The 20,721-nt window shown below is 44.5% G+C and overlaps 1 protein-coding gene across 2 annotated transcripts in view; it reads right to left on the bottom strand.

Moving 5' to 3' along the window:
• LOC115473253 (ADAMTS-like protein 2) overlaps positions 1 to 20,721 on the bottom strand; it is a 105,027-nt gene that overhangs the window by 3,295 nt on the left and 81,011 nt on the right. For both annotated transcript variants that reach the window (XM_030208051.1, XM_030208050.1), the window contains one exon: positions 7,557 to 7,701. In XM_030208051.1, the coding sequence (XP_030063911.1) occupies positions 7,557 to 7,701 (145 nt within the window). The remainder of the gene's footprint in view (positions 1 to 7,556; positions 7,702 to 20,721) is intronic.

Raw genomic sequence — 20,721 nt, 5'->3', positions numbered from 1 at the left:
TTGATCTGAAACGGGCCTCTTTTACTAGTATTTCAGAAGAGTATTAAATACCAGGGTCAACACCACTCTAGTAAAGTGGAAATGGGGCATAGACAGACGCTGTTCCCACAGCACTTCATTATCCTCTGGTAGTATGTTCCTATAAATCCACTGTTTCTTCCTTTGCAGCACAGCTCCGATCAACTCTACAGCCCCCCTCCATAGGGTACCTAATTTACTGTACTCTAAAAATGAATGGGCAAACGTTCCCTTGCACACGTCACACATTTACCATCTTTCCATATCCCCATTTGATAACCTTTTTGCTAGTAATAAATGTTCTATGGATCAATTTGAAGTTGTTTCCTGAAAGGCAGTGGCGTACCTAGGGTAGTTGACACCCGGGGCCGGTCATTTTTTAACACCCCCCTCCAAAATCCAGTATTAGGCATACCGAGAATACAAAACACAGGACCTATAGAGCAATTCTACCATACCATAAGCAGTCGTTTCTATGAGTCACACAAGGAAAAAGAAAGCATCTTAAACACTACAGTGAGTACTAGAACATCAATTCACCTATTGTAAAATGAAACCAGACAGATAGTACAGATCGTCAATCCTGCACAGTCACTGAAAGTCATGTCTTTTTCACAAACACAGGTACACCCTAATCCACTATAGAACAAGTAATCAAACTTTCTATTTAGACAAAAATTAAACTGAACCCCCAAAATGCCAGACTCTGCATACAATGCAACACCACAGAAACAGAAAATGTCCCCTAGTACTGTGCAAAATATAAAGATAGCAGATGTAAATTTTAAAAAAAAACTAACAAATACCAATCACCACTTTACAAATTAACAAATAGAAATAAAACAAATACAGAAAATAAAATACCATTTTATTGGATTAATACATTTAGCTGTCAGAGGCCAAAACCTTCTTCCTCAGGTCAATACAGTATAGTGTGTTACAGTATCCTAACCTGACCTGAGGAAGGGGGTTTTGTTCTCCGAAAGTTAGTCAAAATTTATTAAAATTAGTCCAATAAAAAGATTACCTTATTTACATGTTCTATTATAAACATTAACACAGCTACAATACTACTTTACCCTAAAGCAAATAAATAAAAATATATATTTTATTTACAGTTTGTTGTCTCTGGTTTCTGCTTTCCTCATCTTCTTTTCACTGTCTTCCTTCCATCCAGCATCCGTCTTCGTTCTTTCTCTGCCATCCAATGTCTGCCCTCTCTGCTGTCCCCGCCATCCAATGTCTGCCCTCTCTCCCTGCCCTTTCCATTCACTGTCTGCCCTCTCTCTCTCCCACTTCCATTCACTGTCTGTCTGCCCTCCCTCTCTCCCCCCATCCATCCAGGGTCTGCCCTCCCTCTTCCCCCCCATCCATCCATCGTCTGTCCCCTCTCTCTCTCTGCCCCTTTTTTCAGCCCCCAGTTCCAGCCCTCTTATCCCACCTGCCCCTAGTTCTAGCCCCAGCCCACATCTCCCACTTGACCCCCCTTTTCAGCCCCACTATCCCACCAGTCCGCAGTTTCAGCCCCAGCCCTTTTCTCTCACAAGTCCTGAGCTTCAGCCCCAGCCACTTCTCCCTGTCCCCTTTTCAGCCCCCAGTCCCCCCCAGTTTCTGCCCCTGCCCCTTTTCAGCACCCAGTTCCAGTACTTAGCCCCCTTATCCCGCCTACCCTCCTTTTCAGCCCCCCAGTTCCAGCCCCCTTCATCCACATGCCTTGCATTAGGGACCCCTTTTCAGCCCCAGACCCATTTTCCCACCAGCCCCAGGCATGGCTCCCATTTTCTTGCATGGCCCCTTCCCCACCCCCCTTCTCCCCACCCATCCCCTTCTCTCCTCTTCTCCCATCTGAGATCCCCATCCCCACCCCCTTCCCACCCCAGTCCCCTTCTCCCCTCTTCTCCCATCTGAGACCCCCTCCCCACCCCAGTCCCCTTCTCCCATCTGAGACTCCCCTCCCCACGTCCCCTTCTCCCATCTGAGACCCCCCACCCCCCTTTTCCCATCTGAGATCCCCCTCCCCACCCCAGTCCCCTTCTCCCGAGACCCCCATCCCCACCCCAGTCCCCTTCTCCAATCTGAGGCCCCCCTCCCGAGTCCCCTTCTCCCATTTGAAAACCCCCTCTCCAGTCCCCTTCTCCCATTTGAAAACCCCCTCCCCAGTCCTCCTCTCCCATCTAAGCCCCCCCAACTCGACCCACCTGCCACCTTCGTGGAGAGACGACAGCCCTCATCTCCTGCCTCCTTCCTGCTGTGCCTTAAAGAAAAATCTGAAAAGCGGCATGGCAGGCATGCTTCTTGTCTGCCCTGCCTGCTTGTAAAAGAAAGCGGCAAATTTCCTCGTCAACGTTGCAACGCTGCGTCGGGTCTTCCCTCACTGGGTCCCGCCCTCCGCGAGGGCGGGACCCAGTGAGGGAAGACCCGACGCGACGTCATGACGTCAACAAGGAGGTTTGCCGGCACTTTCTTTTACAAGCAGGCAGGGCAGACGCGAAGCATGCCTGCCATGCCGCTTTTCAGATTTTTCTTTAAAAGGCACAGCAGGATGGAGGCAGGAGACGCTAGCTGCCTGCAGTCTGCAGCACCCCCCCCCCCCCCCACCCACTGACACCCGGGGCGGACTGTCCCCCCCCCTTGGTACGCCACTGCTGAAAGGGGAAAGGGAAATGGGACTTGATATACTGCCTTTCTGAGGTTTTTGCAACTACATTCAAAGCGGTTTACATATATTCAGGTACTTATTTTTGTACCAGGGACAATGGAGGGTCAAGTGACGCCCAGTCACAAGGAGCTACAGTGGGAATTGAACTCAGATCCCCAGGATCAAAGTCCACTGCACTAACCACTAGGCTACTCCTCCACTCCCTGGCCTAAAGACTAGCATCCCTGGCCATCAACAAATCCTGCTGAAAACTGTCTTGTAAGGACTGAGGCATCACTAGTGTTCTTATGTCTTTGTCCCATCACTTGAGCCAGACCTTCCAAATATGTATCCTTCTCTCCTCGTCCCAGCCTATACCACACTGAAAGTTTAATGAAAGTAGGGAAATCTGTAGAAAAAACCTCATTTAAAGAGGAAAACTGAAGAAAGGTCTGACAAGAGAGAAAAAGTAACGTCTTGCCTGGGGTAAATTCCATTGTTCCTTAATCTGACTGAAAGATAGAAACATAACAGTACTTAGTGGCCCAGGTATTTACAGCCTCCCACTGCTCACTGCTGAAAGGAAGCGTGGCCAATCCCTGCTGGGAAGTCAGGGTTGACAACTAACTGCAAAAATAAAGATACACCCTTGGTCTCTTCATGCACCTTTCTTTACCATTCCCACACCTTCTTCATGGGCAGTATAAGATTGGGAATTCCTCCCATAGCCTTCAGTCTTAATATGCAAGATATTAAATGGGGAGTATGCAGAACTGCTGTCAGACCATATATACTCCAGGAATAGTAAAGGTCACTAGTTTTTGTCAAACCTAATTTGCATATTTTTGACAGGTGGCCATGCACATTTCCAGTTGTGACAGTCAATCAGAAGCGAGTATCCACCCAAGCCCAGTCCAATTTCTGCCAAACGCTTTCCCTCCCCTTTTGACGAAATCAATGCACTGCTCAAAACCCCACCCCCTTTTGGTGATGACATCAATGCACTGCTCAAAACCCCACCCTCACAGAAATCCAAGATGGTGGCACCCATGGAGTCACTTCCTGTTTTATAAACCGCATTGATCCTTTTCCTGTAGAGGAGTGTGGTAGCCGTGTTAGTCCACTCTTAAGGTTATTAATAGAAATCAAACAAAATAAAACATGGAAAAGATATGCTTTGATGTCCCCATGCATACTTCCTACCCACCCCCCTCCTCCCACCCTGTCTGACTGTCATAGTAATGCTTGAATGTTTTCACTTATATACACTGTCAGCTAGCATATTTGCTTATTTCCGATCTGAGGAAGAAGGGCAACCTTCGAAAGCTAATCAAGAAATGTATTAAGTTATGTCCAATAAAAAAGGAATCATCTTATTTTCTTTTCCATGTTTTATTTTGTTTGATTTCTATTGATATCCTTTTCCTGAAAATTGCAGTATATCAAATATTTTAATAAACATAAATATGAGTTTTCACAGCTTTCTTTCTCCATTCAAAGGCCGTCAGATGGCAGGAAACCTTCCAGCTCTGAAACTCCCTCTTGGTTCCGATGTTCAGCTGCATTTTTCTTTTTTTGCTTCTTTTTAGCAGCTTCTTATCTGCTGTATGATGCTGTTTCTTCACTTTTGAGTGTTTATTTTTTCTTCAGCCTCTTTTTTCAAGGTTCAGCTCTGGTCTAGCATGTTCCTTAATTGCTGAGCTGTGGCTGCTTTGGCAATTCTGTCAGAAACCCATTGGGCATTCTAATTAGCTTGCCTGTCCTACAATCTCTGACAAAAAAAAGAAAAAAAAAAAAGCTCTTCAGCTAGTTCTCTATTTTCTAGCAGCAGGCTGTGCTACAAGTTCTCCCTTTTCAGTGGCTCAAAGATTTCATTTCTAATTACAAGTTTCTTTTGGTCTGCCAGAGAAGTCTCACACTTTGTCCTAGTCGCTTCAGTGGGTGTGCAGGGCTAATCCTGTTGCCTCTATTGGCCGGATTTTCGCCTTTCAGGTTTTAAACTATGCTATTATTCCTCGATTAAAAAAAAAACAAAAGTATATATATCACCAATACTCTTCAACATGATGATGATCCCCACAATCAAAGTCCCTATCCAACCGAGGCCTCAACCCGTTCATACTACTACTACTACTACTACTATTTATCATTTCTATAGCGCTACAAGGCATACGCAGCGCTGTACACCATACACAAAAAAGACAGTCCCTGCTCAAAGAGCTTACAATCTAGATAAGACAGGTAAACAGACAGAAAGGGAATAAATAGGTGAGGTTAAAGGACAGGGCAAGTGAGTAGTGGTTAGGATTCAAAAGCAGTGGTAAAGAGGTGGGCTTTAAGTTTGGACTTGAAAATGGCCAAAGACAGGGCTAGACGCACAGGCTCGGGAAGTCTATTCCAGGCGTGGGGTGCAGCAAGACAAAAGGAACGGAGTCTAGAATTAGCAGTAAAGGAGAAGGGGATGGAAACAAGAGATTTATCTACAGAACGGAGTACTCGAGGGGGGGGCGTAGGGAGAGACGAGAGTCGAGAGGTACTGGGAAGCAGCAGAGTGAATACACTTTTAGGTCAATAAGAGAAGCTTGAACTGAATACGGAAGCGGATAGGGAGCCAGTGAAGTGGCTTAAGGAGGGGGCTAATGTGAGCGTAGCGACTTTGGCGGAAAATGAGTCGCACAGCGGAATTTTGGACTGATTGAAGAGGAAAGAGATGGCTGAGAGGGAGGCCGGTGAGAAGCAGGTTACAATAATCAAGACGAGAGGTGATGAGAGTGTGGATAAGGGTTCTGGAAGTGTGCTCAGAGATGAAGGGATGGATTTTGCTAATGTTATAGAGAAAGAAACGACAGGTTTTGGCAATCTGTTGAATATGAGCAGAGAAGGAGAGAGAGGAGTCAAAGATGACACCAAGGTTACGAGCTGTTGAGACAGGGAGAATGAGAGTGCCATCCACAGAAATAGAGAAAGGGGGGAGAGGAGAGGTAGGCTTAGGGGGAAAGATGAGAAGCTTAGTTTTGGCCATGTTAAGTTTTAGATGACGTTGAGACATCCAGGCAGCTATGTCAGATAGGCAGGCTGAAACCTTGGACTGTATGTTGGTTGAGATTTCAGGGGTAGAGAGGTAAATTTGGGAGTCATCAGCATAGAGATGGTATTGAAAGCCGTGAGATGATATCAGAGAGCCAAGGGAAGAAGTGTAGATGGAGAACAGGAGAGGACCGAGAACAGAACCCTGAGGTACACCGATTGGTAAAGGGATAGAAGTAGAAGAGGATCCACCAGAGTGTACACTAAAGGTGTGAAGCAAGAGGTAGGAGGAGAACCAGGAAAGAACAGAGCCCTGGATGACGTTACGATCTACATCCCCTTCAGACATGACTTGACAGAAATAACCAATGAAATCAATGACGGCCTGAACATCATGGACTCCTGGGCAAACTCATTCCAAATGAAACTGAACACTGAAAAAACACACTGCCTCATCCTCTCATCTCAACATAACAAGTACAAACCCACAACCATAAACACCCCAGGACACACCCTCAGACAGCGTAAAAATACTCGGCGTCACAATCGACCGCAACCTTACCCTTGAGAGCCAAGTAAACTCCGTAATAAAGAAAATGTTCTATTCAATGTGGAAACTTAAACGAGTAAAACCTTTCTTACCGAGGGATATTTTTCAAAAACTAATTCAAACAATGGTCCTAAGCCATGCAGATTACTGCAACGGAATCTATGCGGGATGTAAAGAACAACTCACAAAAAAACTCCAGACTGCCCAAAACACAGCAGCCAGGCTGATATTTGGTAAAACACGTTTCGAAAGTGCTAAACCCCTCCGAGAAAAGCTCCACTGGCTCCCAATCGGAACGGATCACCTTCAAATTCTGCACTTTGGTCCACAAAATTATCTACGGCGCAGTCCCAGGATACATGACAGACCTCATAGGTTTACCAACCAGAAACGGAATTGGATCATCACGATCATACCTAAACCTACATTACCCAAATTGCAAAGGACTTAAATACAAAACAACTTACGCATCCAGCTTCTTCTACATAAGCGAACAACTCTGGAACAGACTCCCAAAAGCCGGTTCAAATCCCACTGCTGCTCCTTGTGATCCTGGGCAAGTCACTTAACCCTCCACTGCCTCAGGTACAAACTTAGATTGTGAGAAATATCCAGTGTACCTGAATGTAACTCACCTTGAGCTACTACTGAAAAAGGTGTGAGCAAAATCTAAATAAATATATTATCAGATAAATCTTCCTCGCTGTCTCCCTCACAGATTCTTCAAGCATAATTTTTAACCTCTGATACTTCAGATCTGGGCTGGTACAATAATCTGTGGATGCTCAGTACAGGAAATTTACATTTAAGCAACAGTTTCTGTTTTTCATCCCTCAGGCTGGCTGTGGACTTTCATATCCCACAATACACTGTGTGCCATAGTGTCTTTCTAGCTGGAGAGAGAAACAGTGATTGCCATGTGCGTGGTTAATTAGATCATACATATGGCAGAAAAGAAGGAAGAAAAGAGGTGAAAAATCCAGGAATCTTGTTAGACGCTTCCCATCCTGCTGACTCCTCAGTGTGTGTAGACAGATATAAACCTAGACAGTAGATTTGTTCAGAAGGTAAGCCCATGGATTGACCAAATATATTTCAACATTTTGACATTTCAGACCACCACAAGAACTCAGCACATCTGGGAAATGCAGTGATTGCACATTAATATTCTCATGCTATTATAATTTCCTTCCACCCCCCCCCCCCCCCCCCACATACAAAAATCACAAAGAAGTGTTGGACTGAATATAAGCAACACACTGAATTACAGCAACCAACCTTTACAGTCTTGTGATGGGGTCAACAAGTAAGATGTTCCCTCACCTGGTGCATCCGTGGGGCATGACTGCACCTGGCACATTTGCCTGACATCAGGTTTAGATGCAAGATCACACCCTTGTCCCAGCTGCTCTCCTTGATAACACTTCACATCTCGTACCTGTTGGCCAATTCCACAGGTCTTACTGCACTGTCAAGATCAAGACAAAAGGGATGTAAGTCCAAGTTTTGGCTTTTAAATCTAACTCCCTTCCTCGCCAGAATGCAGCAGTTGAGTCTCAATCAAAAATAAGACTTAGTGTCTGGAGCTTTTTGAACAAAAGATAAATTAAATTGGTTTCTTATAATGTCATCTTTCAGTCATCTCACCGCATGAGAATTAAGGGGGATGCCTTGAAAATGCTCTGGGCAAAACACATGTCAGCACACCTACCCCTATCATACAGTTCAGATACGTAATGCTTATCATGACGAATTAGTATTGCTATAAAGTAAATTACAAAAGTTTATATACATTGATTGCTTTATATATTTTGATTAAGAAAATGAAAAAATATATATATTCAAAAGATCAAAAAAGATTTCGGATTGATAAAGACATAAGGTGAAACACCTGGCTTAAGTAGAAGGTCACCTCTGAAGATCCGTTTTCTATATTTTTCTTTATATGTTTGTTAGATTTTTTTACAACAGCGATCATTATATAGTAATTTCCTAATCAGCATACACTACTCACGCACTAAAAAGGTGTGCACTAAAAAAAGTGTTTCATTTTTCTTGAAGGAGGCATGTTTCGGGATGTGGGGGAGGGGGAGAGTGTTTTCTGTGCTAATCAATTAATGCATCCACATTACCACACACTAACTGGCTAGCGCAGAATGACCACATAGTAAACATAGTAGATGACGGCAGAAAAAGACCTGCACGGTCCATCCAGTCTGCCCAAGAAGATAAATTCATATGTGCTACTTTTTTATTTGTACTGTCCTCTTCAGTGCACAGACCGTATAAGTCTGGCCAGCCCTATCCCCGCCTCCCAACCACCAGCTCTGGCACAGACCCTATAAGTCTGCCCAGCACTATCCCTGCCTCCCACAACCAGCTCTGGCACAGACCGTATAAGTCTGCCCAGCACTATCCCCGCCGCCCAACCACCAGCCCCGGCACAGACCGTATAAGTCTGCCCAGCACTAGTCCTGCCTCCCAATCACCAGCCCTAGCACAGACCGTATAAGTCTGCCCAGCACTAGCCCCGCCACCCAACCACCAGCTCTGCCACCCATTCTAGGCTAAGCTCCTGAGGATCCCTTCTTTCTGCACAGGATTCCTTTATGTTTATCCCACGCATGTTTGAATTCCGTTACCGTTTTCATCTCCACCACCTCCCGCGGGAGGGCATTCCAAGCATCCACCACCCGCTCCGTGAAAAAATACTTCCTGATATTCAGTGGCTCTGAACTGGGCAGTGCCATTGAATATCAGCTCTAACCTATAACCACATATGTGGATCAGGGCCTCTGAGAGACACAGCCAGGCCTGGGGCAGGGCCGCTGCAGCTGCCGCCCTCCCCCTCCACACTTTGGCAGCCACTGCCCCTCTACCTTCCTGCATCTGATCTTCCCTTGGTCCGTTACTCTCCTGCTCTCTTCCCTTGGTCCGTTACTCTCCTGCTCCTGTCTGCCGGGACCCGGGTGATCGCAGTAATGAGCATAAGAACATAAGAGTAGCCATGCAGGGTCAGACCAATGGTCCATCTAGCCCAGTATCCTGTTTTCCAAACAGTGGCCAAGCCAGGTCACAAGTACCTGGCAGAAATCCAAATTGTGGCAACACTCCATACTACAAATCCCAGGGCAAGCAGTTGCTTCCCATGTCTGTCTCAATAGCAGACTATGGACTTTTCCTTCAGGAATTTGTCCAAACCTTTTTTAAACCCAGATACACTAACCACTGTTACCACATCCTCCTGCAAAGAGCTCCAGAGCTTTACTATTCGTTGAGTGAAAAAATATTTCCTCCTATTTGTTTTTAAATTATTTCCATGTAACTTCCTTGAGTGTCCCCAAATCTTTTTACTCATTCTACATCACTCAGGATTTTGTAGACCTCAATCATATCTCCCCTCATCCGCCTCTTTTCCAAGCTGAAGAGCCCTAACCTCTTTAGCCTTTCCTCATATGAGACACACACAGGAGTAGGAGAAAGACAGACCCCAGTGCCAGGTCCCTCTTGAGGCTGGGCCCGGGGAATCTTGCCCCTCCTCCCCCCCCCCCCACCCCCACCCTCATCTCTTGACGGGCCTGATGTGGATCTGGGCAGTGCTGGGGTGCTCCTGAGGGAGGTTGAGGAGGAGTCAGCATTTATGCGGGCACAGACCATACTGAGTGTCAGTGCCCACATAGCTAAGTTAGGACCACACAAAAGGGAGTCCTAACTTTGCCCACTTAGCTATGCAGGTAACAGCACTAAATATGAGCTGACACCTGAAAAACTTCCAGGTTGCCACTACCACCACTCCCACCCCCACTCCAATTCCTCAATACCCCCAAACTATTTCCAATGCCCTCTGATCACCCCATCCCTTCCCCCTAAATCAGCCCCTTCCCAGATAGACCCCCATCTCCCAAACTCCCATCCAAGATTAGCCCTCTTCAAGATGGATTGCCCCTCCTGAAACTCCTCCCCTTAAGATCAGGCACCTCCAAAACAGACCCCTTCCTGTAGGGTTACCATATGGCTCCAGAAAAAGGAGGACAGATTGAGTCAGTCTGGGTTTTGCTTCCATTTTTATTTCCATTGCTTTCAATGGAAGCAAAACCCAGACTGGATCAATGTGTCCTCCTTTTCCTGAACCCCCCTACATATGACAGGTCATGCTGGCTGTTGTGAAAGTTTCTATGATCCCTCTAGGAAATGGAAGGTGCACCTGAGTAAAATACATCATCACTTCCTGTAGATGCTGAGAGTTATAATAAAGCAAGCAGCTGAGATTGTTTATCTGTCCTGAGAGTGTCTGAATATGTTTCATGGTCTCAGAAGTAAATTAGCCATGGAAACTTGATTCTGCTTCCACTACCACTGAGTTTGACAGGGGATTGCTCTACAAATTTTAAGCACTTCAACAGCCAGTGGTGTAATTGTGAAACTGCAACTGACTTGGAGGAACAAACGATGAAAAATCGCTCTGCCATTCTTCTGGCATTTGTTGGCATGGAAGCACACGAGCTGACCGTTCAGAGTAAGGCAGACAAAACTGATGTGAACAAAATCCTGGATGCTTTTGAAAATTGCTGTTTCGAAGAAACAAGTGTGACTTACAAAAGATTTGCCCTGAAAACAGGTTGGAGGAAACCAATGAATCTTTTTGACATACATTTGTCAGAAGTTAAGCACTGAATAAGTCGTGCAAGTATGGAGATTTAGAGTTCTCAATCCTACATGACAGAATTGTTATTGGCATCAGGGATGATGCCATTTGGCAGAAGCTCCTCCAGATAAAAAAAAAAAAAAGGTTAACCCTGAAAGATGCCATTGCAATATGCGTTTGAATGAGGTTGCCTCTATGCACATGAAAGACATGATCGGTGAGGAAAAAGTGCAGCAGCTGTCCCAGCCCACGTCACAGCACAGGTGGCAGCAAGTACACTGTCATCCCTGGCTGATGATGATGATAGAGAAAGCCTTTTAGCCTTAAGAAGTAAAAACAAAATCCTGGGAAAGTTATAGACAGGCTTCCAGGTTGGAGACAAGGTTGTGAGCTTCCAGATGGATACAATAAATCTCTTGCCAACAGACAACTAAAGAAACTCTTGGATCAGGATATATTCTTGTCTCCTGAAGCTAAGGGCTACATGTTTGAAGACATGGAGCTACAAACAGGGATTATTACAACCAATGTGGTGACTCCTCAATACCTGGGCTGCAGTCAGCAGTAGAACTGCCGCAGATCATGGTACCCACCACGGCATGTTTTGGCCGAGTCAAAATCTAATATATAGAAATTTGTTAGTTAAAGAGAGGGAGATGTGATGGCAGTGGTATAGCCACAAGGGGGTCTTGTGGGCCTGGGTCTTCTCACTTTGGACGCAGGCCCCCTCCAAACACTGGTTGAATGACTGGCTCAGGCAGCATGGGCGGGGGACTCAGGCAGAGGTCCTCTTCAACTGGTGGGGTTTAGGCTTCCCTGCCAGTATAAATATGATTTTTAGTGCAGCGGCGGTGGGGGGGCTGGGAGAGAGGTGAGAAGAAATGTGTGCCCCCCCCCAAAAGGGCTTCTTGCTACATCCCTGTGTGATGGGTATCTGGCTATTGTATACGTCTCTATGATCCCTCTAGGAAGTGGAGGGTACACCTAGGTAAAATACATCACTTCCTATTGATGCTGAGAGTAATACTAATGCAAGTAGTTGAGACTGTCGATCTAGCCTGCGAGTGTCTTAAAACATTACAAAAAGAGTATACCCCTCCTGAACCCTCCTTAAGAACAGCACCACACCCAAAATCAGCCCTCCTTCTCTTTAAACTTCCCTGGTGGTCTAGGGAAGGGGTTCTCAACCAGTCCAGGGGACACACCCAGCCAGTCAGGTTTTCAGGATATCCATGATGAATTTGTACGAGTTAAATCTGCATGCACTACCTTTATTGTATGTAAATCTCTCTCAACCACATTCATTGAGGATTTCCTGAAAATCTGACTGGGTGTGTCCCAAGGACTGAGTTGAGAACCTGTAGTCTAAGGGGTAGTTCAGAGAGGAGTTTCAAAATGGCATCCATGGGGGCCTCTGGAGGGGGGGGGATTGGTCTTAGGTAGAGACAGGGATGAGTTGCAGTTCTTATTGGGGGATTCAGGGGTGACCATCTTAGGGGTGCCTGATCTGGGAGGTACAGGAAGGGGTCTATATTGGATCTTGGATGGGGCAGGGCCAGAGGCATTGCTCATAACTACCCTGGTGCCTGGGATCAAAATGGCATCCACGGGGGTCTCTGGGGGGGCAGGGTGGAGGTACTGTTCTTATTGGGGGAATCCAGGGGTGACTATCTTAGGGGTACCTAATCCGATATTCAGCCCATTGCACCTACCCACATACACTGTGGGCATAGCCAGAGCCTTGATAGACAGTACAGGTACCTGCACAGGTGTTGGGATGGAACATCAAGGCCTAATTCAGCCCACAGATCAGCGTTTAAGTTAAATAGCAGCTTCACCACTGATTACCTCATACTGTACAAAATATTAAGAAAAATAGAAATGAAACTCAATAAAAGATACTTATATACGATGCTTACATCTACTACTACTAATCATTTCTATACTGCTACTAGACATACGCAGTGCTGTATACATTATCCCCTGGATTTTATATATGGCACGCCAAGTAGCACGCGTTATATTGTGCACGTGGCCAATTTACGGGCGCTTCTCTAATTAACAAGCCTATTAGTGTTGATAATTGACTGATAATAACCAATCATCAACACTAATTGGCAGTAATTGAAATTTATGAGCACATCATTGTGGGCATGGTCCAAAAAGAGGTGCACGTAAATTCCAGCTCTCATAGCCATAAAGGGGATGCAGCAATGGGAGGAGTGTGGGCGTGTCAGGGCTATCAATCAAATCTACGCATGTGGTTACAGAATTCAGGAGAGCGCGCCTAGATTTAGGCAAGGCATGTACACCAGCTTTTCACTGGCATAAATGGCTGCGCCTAAATATAGGCGCTCTTCTATAAACCACATCTGAATGTAGATGCAGCTTATAGAAGACCGCTAGGCCAGGGGTGTAGCCAGATAGCCAATTTTGGGTAGACCTGAGCCCAAAATGGATGGGCACAGAATTCAGCCCCTCCTGGTCCCCTTCTGCTCTGCTCTCTGCATTCTGCCTCTTCCCCTTACCCTCAAACACAAAATATTAAATACCTGAGCTGGTGGGGATCCCTAAACTGCACAGCTGAAGAGTTCCTCCTCCTTGGGCAGCCAGTGCTCTTCCAAACAGCAACTGGCAGCACTTGACTTGACCTGATGCCGCTGTCCGTAGTCCATACATGTTCAGTGCTTCCGTATGGGTGAAAACTGAGCATGTAGAGAGGGGCTGGTGTGTGGTGCCAGCTGCCGTTTGGAAGAGCACTGGCTGCCTGAGGAGGAAATTGGGGATTTCCACCAGCCACAGCAAGACTGTCACAATTTTGGGTGGGCTCGAGTCCAAATTGGGTGGGCCACGGCCCACCTGTAGCTAAGCCACTGTGCTAGGCACGTAAATCAGATGTGCCTAGATTTTAGTTGCCATATTATTATTTATTGCATTTGTATCCCACATTTTCCCACCTATTTGCGGGCTCAGTGTGGCTTACAATACATTGTATTGATGGAAGTACAATTTGTTACAACTCGATTATGGTTACATTGTGAGGAGTAGAGTAAAAACAAAGTCTACGTATCGCAAGGGGAATAGAACAATGGAACAGAACAATGGAATAATGAAGAAACAACGGATACTAATAGGATTACAGAACAATAGCTAAAGAACATTTGGTTATAACATTTTTACCTGTAGATTATGGTTTGAGTGTGTTAGAATATCGGGGGATGAAAGTATAAATGAGTATGTATTGATGCAGTACTAACAGTGTGCGTGGACTTCATGTGTTTTAATCCTTTCGATAGATTTTTTTGTACCTGGGGCAACAAAGAATTAAGTGACTTTCCCATGGAGCTCTATTTTTCTCAATTGGTCATAATAACTCCATTCTCAGGCATCTCCACATTTCGTTGGTTTTATTATAAAACTGTCCCTTTCTGGGTACCATATGACAGGTATGCTTTTTTGCATAATATATAGTTTCACATTTTATTCTTGCTTCACATGATTGATATTTTCACTCTCTTGGGCTCCACTTTGTTTGGCTAACTTTGCCCTATGATATGATACGTTACATTTAAATTATTTGATTATCGTTGACATTTTGGCTCTTTGGCACAATTGCGTCTTCTATTTTTAAATGTTTATTTCTGTCTTTGTGGTTTCCTTCATGGTCTACTATAAAAAAAAAAACTCTTTTCATTCCCTCACATTTATATTAAATCTTCCTTTATTTAATAATTCTATATAATTTTTTTAACATTCTCATGTACCAATTTGTAATTCTATTTTTTAATGAGGCCTACTAATGAAGGCTAGAAAGCCGGGGCCATTTATGCAGCTCATGTACTTCTATTTGGGACTGTGTAGTTATTAATAAAGCTTTTATCAACTTTCCTCATGGAAAACAAAAACTTATTTTAGTTTGGTCACTTGCACTCTTGTTGTTCCTTTTGCTGTGATTTGTGGAAGTGTTTGGGTTTCTCTTTTTCTCTAGTCTTCCACTGGACTACCAGGCAGAGAGCTCTGAAGCCGTGAAAATGGACCTCAGGCCTTATGAAACCAACTACCCAACTATGGCAGTGGAATTTTGTGCAGAGGCAAATGCCATTCAGAGCTGAGTGTACTACCCTGTTGGTTTAGAGATGTACAAAAGGGCCTTCAGGAATGAACAAAATCAAGAATCCTTTGATAGATAGACCCAACACGGTCCGTGTTTTGCCTGCGTCAGGGATCAAATGCCGTGAAATCTCAAGAGAGAAATTCAAAGGTATCACTAGTCCTCAGACAAAAATGCAGAAGTGCAGTCAGCAAAGCTTTGAATTGCATCTAAAGTCACCCTGGTTGTCAGCAAAATTTGCACTAATCAGCACGTCCACATTACCGCATGCTAACTGATTAAAGAAAGATCATCGTGTGAGCTCTTACCGCCTACAAAATAGGTGTTGTTAAATTTAGGTCTTACAAGTATGTATTTTTTGATTCAACACAACTTACTGCATTTACAAAATAGGTGTCATTAAGTGCTTCTGCGGTAATTTTTTTTAATGCCTGTGCGCTGACAAAACTAGCCATTTTCTAACTGCAGTAAAAATGGCCATAGTGCGTGGTAAGAACTCACGTAAGGGTGTGCTATGGCCAACATTTATCGCAGCTTAGTAAATGGACCCTTTTGATTGTAAACCCTACAGGGACAGGGAAATATCTACTGACAGCTTCACCAAAAGAGATGTGAACATAATCCATGCCAATTTTTTAAAAGGGTTCCAGAGGTGATCCAGGAAATTTCACCACAGTGTTCTGGATGAGCTGCACGTAAATAAGTAGAATGGAAAACAAAAATGAGAATGTTATAATGCCTTTGTATCGCTCTATGGTGCAACAACACCATGAATACTGTGTGCCATTCTGGTCATCACATCTCAAAAAAGATATAGTGGAATTAGAAAAGATACAGAGAAGGGCGACAAAAATTAAAAAGGGGATTCAATGTCTTCCTTATGAGGAAAGGCTAAAGCGACTAAGGCTCTTCACCTTGGAGAAGAGATAGCTGAGGGGAGAAATGATAGAGGTCTATAAAATAATGAGTGGAGGCTGAACAGGTAGAGGTGAATCACTTGTTTACTGTTTCCAAAATTACTAGGACCAGGGGGGGTCACAATGAAGCTACTAAGTAGTAAATTTAAAACAAATCAGAGAATATATTTCTTCACTCAATATGTAATTAAACTCCTGGAATTCGCTGCCAGAGAATGTGGCAAAAGCAATTAGCTTAGGAAGGTTTAAAAAAGGTTTGGATAATTTCCTAAAGAAAAGTCCATAAGCTATTAAGGTGGACTTGGGGGAAAATCCACTACTTTTTTTTTTTTTTTTACTGTTCTGTGATTGTGCCAGGTACTTGTGACCTGGATTGGTACAGCGTTGGAAACAGGATACTGGACTTGATGGACCTTCGGTCTGTCCCAGTATGGCAACACTTATGTTCTTATCCAGATAAATAATAAATATTCTAAAGAAGGCATCTCAAATCTGGCTGTGCCACTTTCCAGCACCCAAAAGCATTCAAGTTCTGTGTCAAATTTCATATGGCTCATAACTTTTCTTCTTCATATGGTTAATTTTGTGTGTACCATGACAGGAAGGAACCTTATCCCTATGCCAGGTTATGTTGAAGATTCTCTCTAACAAAGCAGAATATTATCTCCTCTTTAGCCCTCAGCTTTTAGGTTAATTTTTGTAGTCCATCTCCTGCTGCAGTGAATCCATGAACAAGTTTAGCATTATCCCTATCAATCTTCATCTGCATTGTCTATCACTACCACCAATGCTGGCCCAATGCTGCACCGAAGAGAAGGAGTTGGAGCTTTGAAAAGAGAAATTTCATTCTAATAGGCTTAACATATTACCCAAAGTCTTTTCTACTTCTGGAGAAACACTAAATTCTTCCAATGTATTTCTCTTTTCTCAGTCACTTTTGTTTATTGGCTCTTTGCCGTGCAATATCCATCCTGATTTCTGCAGCTCTTACTCAGACAATGATTGATCAACCTTCACACCCCCTTTTCCCTCCACCTACTAGATTCAGGAAACTTTGTTGGCAAGTAGAGGCCAACCAAAACTGAATCTACAGAGGAAGTTTGCAACTCGGGTTCGGCTGGAACCGAAGCCGAAACCATTGTGCCCCCCCCTCGGCAAAAGATATGCTCCTCCCATCCTCATAGAAGACAGGTCCCTCTTGGTCGTTGCTACTGCTGCTTCCATCCCCCTCCCTGGCTGAGTCTTTGCACCCCCCCCTGGACCTACCTTAACAAGCTCTGGTGTTTTAGTGGCCACTTTGGGGGCATGAATGAATCCCACTCGTTCCTGCTTGGTGCCACTTCTCAATTAAAATAGCTGCCAAGTCTGCTGTGCGAGGTCCCGGAAGACATTTTGAGATTGGAACAGGCATAAATAGGATCAATATCAAAATGGCTGACGGAACCTCCCATGGCAGTCTCGGCAGCCATTTTGACTGAGCAGCGGCAGTGGACAGGAATGAGTAGACTTCATTCCTGCCCCCCAAAATGCCACAGCTTCTTAAGGAAGGCTTGGGGAGGGCCTATGTGTGGTCAGGCGGTCCAAGGGGGAGAGGGCAGAAACTTTCAGTTTCAGCCAACAATGCACTGGCATTATGGCCAAAACCCAAACCTGGATTTTGGGCTGGTTTTGGTGCCAAAATTGAAATTCAGTCAGCCTCTACTGACAGAACAGTATTTACAGATGTTGCCAAATAATACATAAAAAAGGCAATTTTATAAGCCAGGCACCTGCATTTATGTGCCCCTGCACACTTAAATATGTAAGTGCTATTCCGTAATGGCTTGCGTAAGTGGCATAGGGCACAGTTCTATAAAGGGTGCTAAATAGGTGCCTAAAATTCAGGCACTAAGCTAGTATTCTGCAGGGGCGTAGCCAGACCTCGAAGGGGGGGCAGATCCCAAGGTGGGGGGGCATATTTTGGCCTGCCTCCCCACCATTGCCATCGCCCTCCCATCACCACTTCCGCCCCCCCCCCCCCATGCTCAGTTTCATTTAAAAGACCACAACGACTGAAAACAGGACAGGGCGCCAGGTAATGTGAGACCAAAGCGGGACAAACGCTTTATCTGGCGGGGGTTGGTGGCCCCAGAGCCAAATTGGGGGGGCCCAGGCCCCTGTGGCCCCCCCCCATATCTACACCACTGGTATTCTGTAATAGCAAATTTGGGCACATAATCCATTATAGAATACTAGTATGAGCCAGCAATTAGGGCTCTTAAATTTAAGCGCAACCACTTATGCTTGCTTTATGACAGGAGTAAATGGTGACACCTAAATACAGCAATTATATGTCTGACAGTATTCAAAAAAGTAAGTGCGTAAAATAGTTGGATGCCGATGTCCCTCCCATGTGAACACCTCCCCCCCTTTACACTTACACACTGGAACACATAGGCGCTAAGTTATAGAATAGTGGCCTAAGTGTACGTGGAGGCATATTTTCAAAGTACTTAGACTTACAGAGTTCCAAAGGTTAATATGAGAGGTATTTTCAATATGACATCTAATCCAACTCTAGACGTTTTGCTGAAAACATCCAAAAATCAAGTAGTGAAAAAGACCACTTTCAAACCAGAAAAACGTCTATTTTCTTTGAAAATGACCATTTCCTAGATGATGTGCTTGGTACGTCTATCATTTTGGACCACTCCCCCCCCCCCCCAAAAAAAAAGTCCACTTAAAAATACATTTTTAAAAAATCAAGCCATTGGAATGTAGGAGCACCAGCTTTCCTAGTAAACTGGCCACACAGGCATCCCAGCAGAGCAGTGGGCCACCCTAGGGGGCACTACAATGCACTTCACATTACCCCCTTATATGGTTTGCTGAGCACTTCAAAACCCATGAAAAACCTACTGTACCCAATTATACACCACTATAATAGCCCTTATGCCTGCAAGTGTCACCTATTTGTGGGTACAGTAGGTTTTGGGAGGCTTCGGGGCTGATACTTTCCACCACAAGTGTAATAGCTAGAGTGGATTATGGGTCTGGGATCACCTTCTCTACACTGCACTGACCACTAGGCTATTCCAGGAATCTGCTTGCTACTTTAATAGAACTGGCCATAACATCTGAAGCTATCATACAGGCTGGTATATAATGTTTCATTTACATCTTTGTGGGATGGGAGGAGGTCAGTGACCACTGAAGGAGTAAGGGGGTGTCATTCCTTTATTCCTGCAAGTGGTCATCTGGACATTTAGGGGACTTTTTTGTGGCTTATTCGTTAATAAAAGCAGGTCTAGACCAAAATATCCAAAATGTTTTCGTTCTGTTCCACTATGGCAGAAAAACGTCCAAACGTCCAGATCCTGCCCTTAACACACCACTGGCATGCCCCCTTGTGATTTGAACAAACTTCTGACAGACTTCATAGAAAAATGTCTAAAAATTGGTTTTGAAAATACCAGTGGACTTTTTGTGAGAAAAATGCCCAAATTCAGGTTTATGCCACTTTTTGGACGTTTTTCTCTTTTGAAAATGAACCCCTATATGACTTTGTAAGTCTAAGTGCTTTGAAAATAAGCCCCTTAGGCACCTAACTGCTGTTTCACCACTATTTTGGAATGTAATTGCCATTTGTAGGCACCAAATTGGATCGTAAATTTTAGCACAGTGGTACTCTAAAGAACTTTGGGTAGTTAACAGACAATACCGCAAATGATTAGGGTTCAAACTAAGGATCATGCAGATAGATTAGAGTGGAGGAAACATAGGGGCCCTTTTACTAATGTGTGCCCTATACATGGCCTGCGCTGTTGTAGGCACATGTTTTGGACGTACGCAGGTCCATTTGTTCAGCATGCTTGTAAAAAAGGCTTTTTTTGCCGGAAAATGGACGTGCGGCAAAATTAAAACCATCGGCCATAATCCAGGCAAAACTGCAGACGCATAAATACGGCAGGGACACGTGGATCTTGCAGTGTTCTGCATCCATTTTCAGGATGAGACCTTACCGCCACCCACTGACTTAGCTGTAAGGTCTCACGCGTTAACCGGGCGGCAAGCAGTCAGCGCACATAAACTGCCGATTACCACCAGGTAAGCGCCATGAGGTAGAAAATAGAAAATATTTTCTACCACGTGTTTTGAGTGTGTGTCAAAATTGGAATTACTGCCAGGGGCACGCGGTAGCTGGGTAGTGACAATTTGACGCGCGTGGGACGTGCATACGCGCCTACTCGCCTTAGTAAAAGGGCCCCATAGTAACATAGTAAGTTAAAGCTTAAAAAATTATATTTCTAGGGTGAAAAAAAGTTTATTTTGGGAAGTTGATAGGGGAGGAAACATTAAATCAAGTTACTTTTTAGCATTTTTAATAAGCTTACTCAAGTTTCTATAGCAGCAGACTTTCTTGAATCTTTACAATCACCATCAACTGAATTGACAAAATTATTTTATAGAGAAGGTAGACAATCACTTAATAATACTATGCAACTTTGTAAGTCTATGTGCTTTGAAAATGAGCCTCTATCCAGCTTATAATCGAACGAGAATAACGCCCAAGTTCCGACCTAAATCGGGAGATGGGCGTTTATCTCACAAAAACGAATAACGCGGTATAATCAAAAGCCGAATTTGGGACGCTTTCAACTGCACTCCGTCGCGGATGCGGACAAAGTGGACGGGGGCGTGTCGAAGGCGTGTCAAAGGCGGAACTGGGGCGTGGTTATCACCCGAACAGAGATGGGCGCCCTTCGCCGATAATGGATGCGTTTGTAGCTAGAATTTAGGGCACTTTTCCTGGACCCTGTTTTTTCACGAATAAGG

This window comes from Microcaecilia unicolor, chromosome 6 (assembly GCF_901765095.1).
Source record: "Microcaecilia unicolor chromosome 6, aMicUni1.1, whole genome shotgun sequence".
Lineage (NCBI taxonomy): Eukaryota > Metazoa > Chordata > Amphibia > Gymnophiona > Siphonopidae > Microcaecilia > Microcaecilia unicolor.
This window is presented reverse-complemented; position numbering and strand designations above follow the sequence as displayed.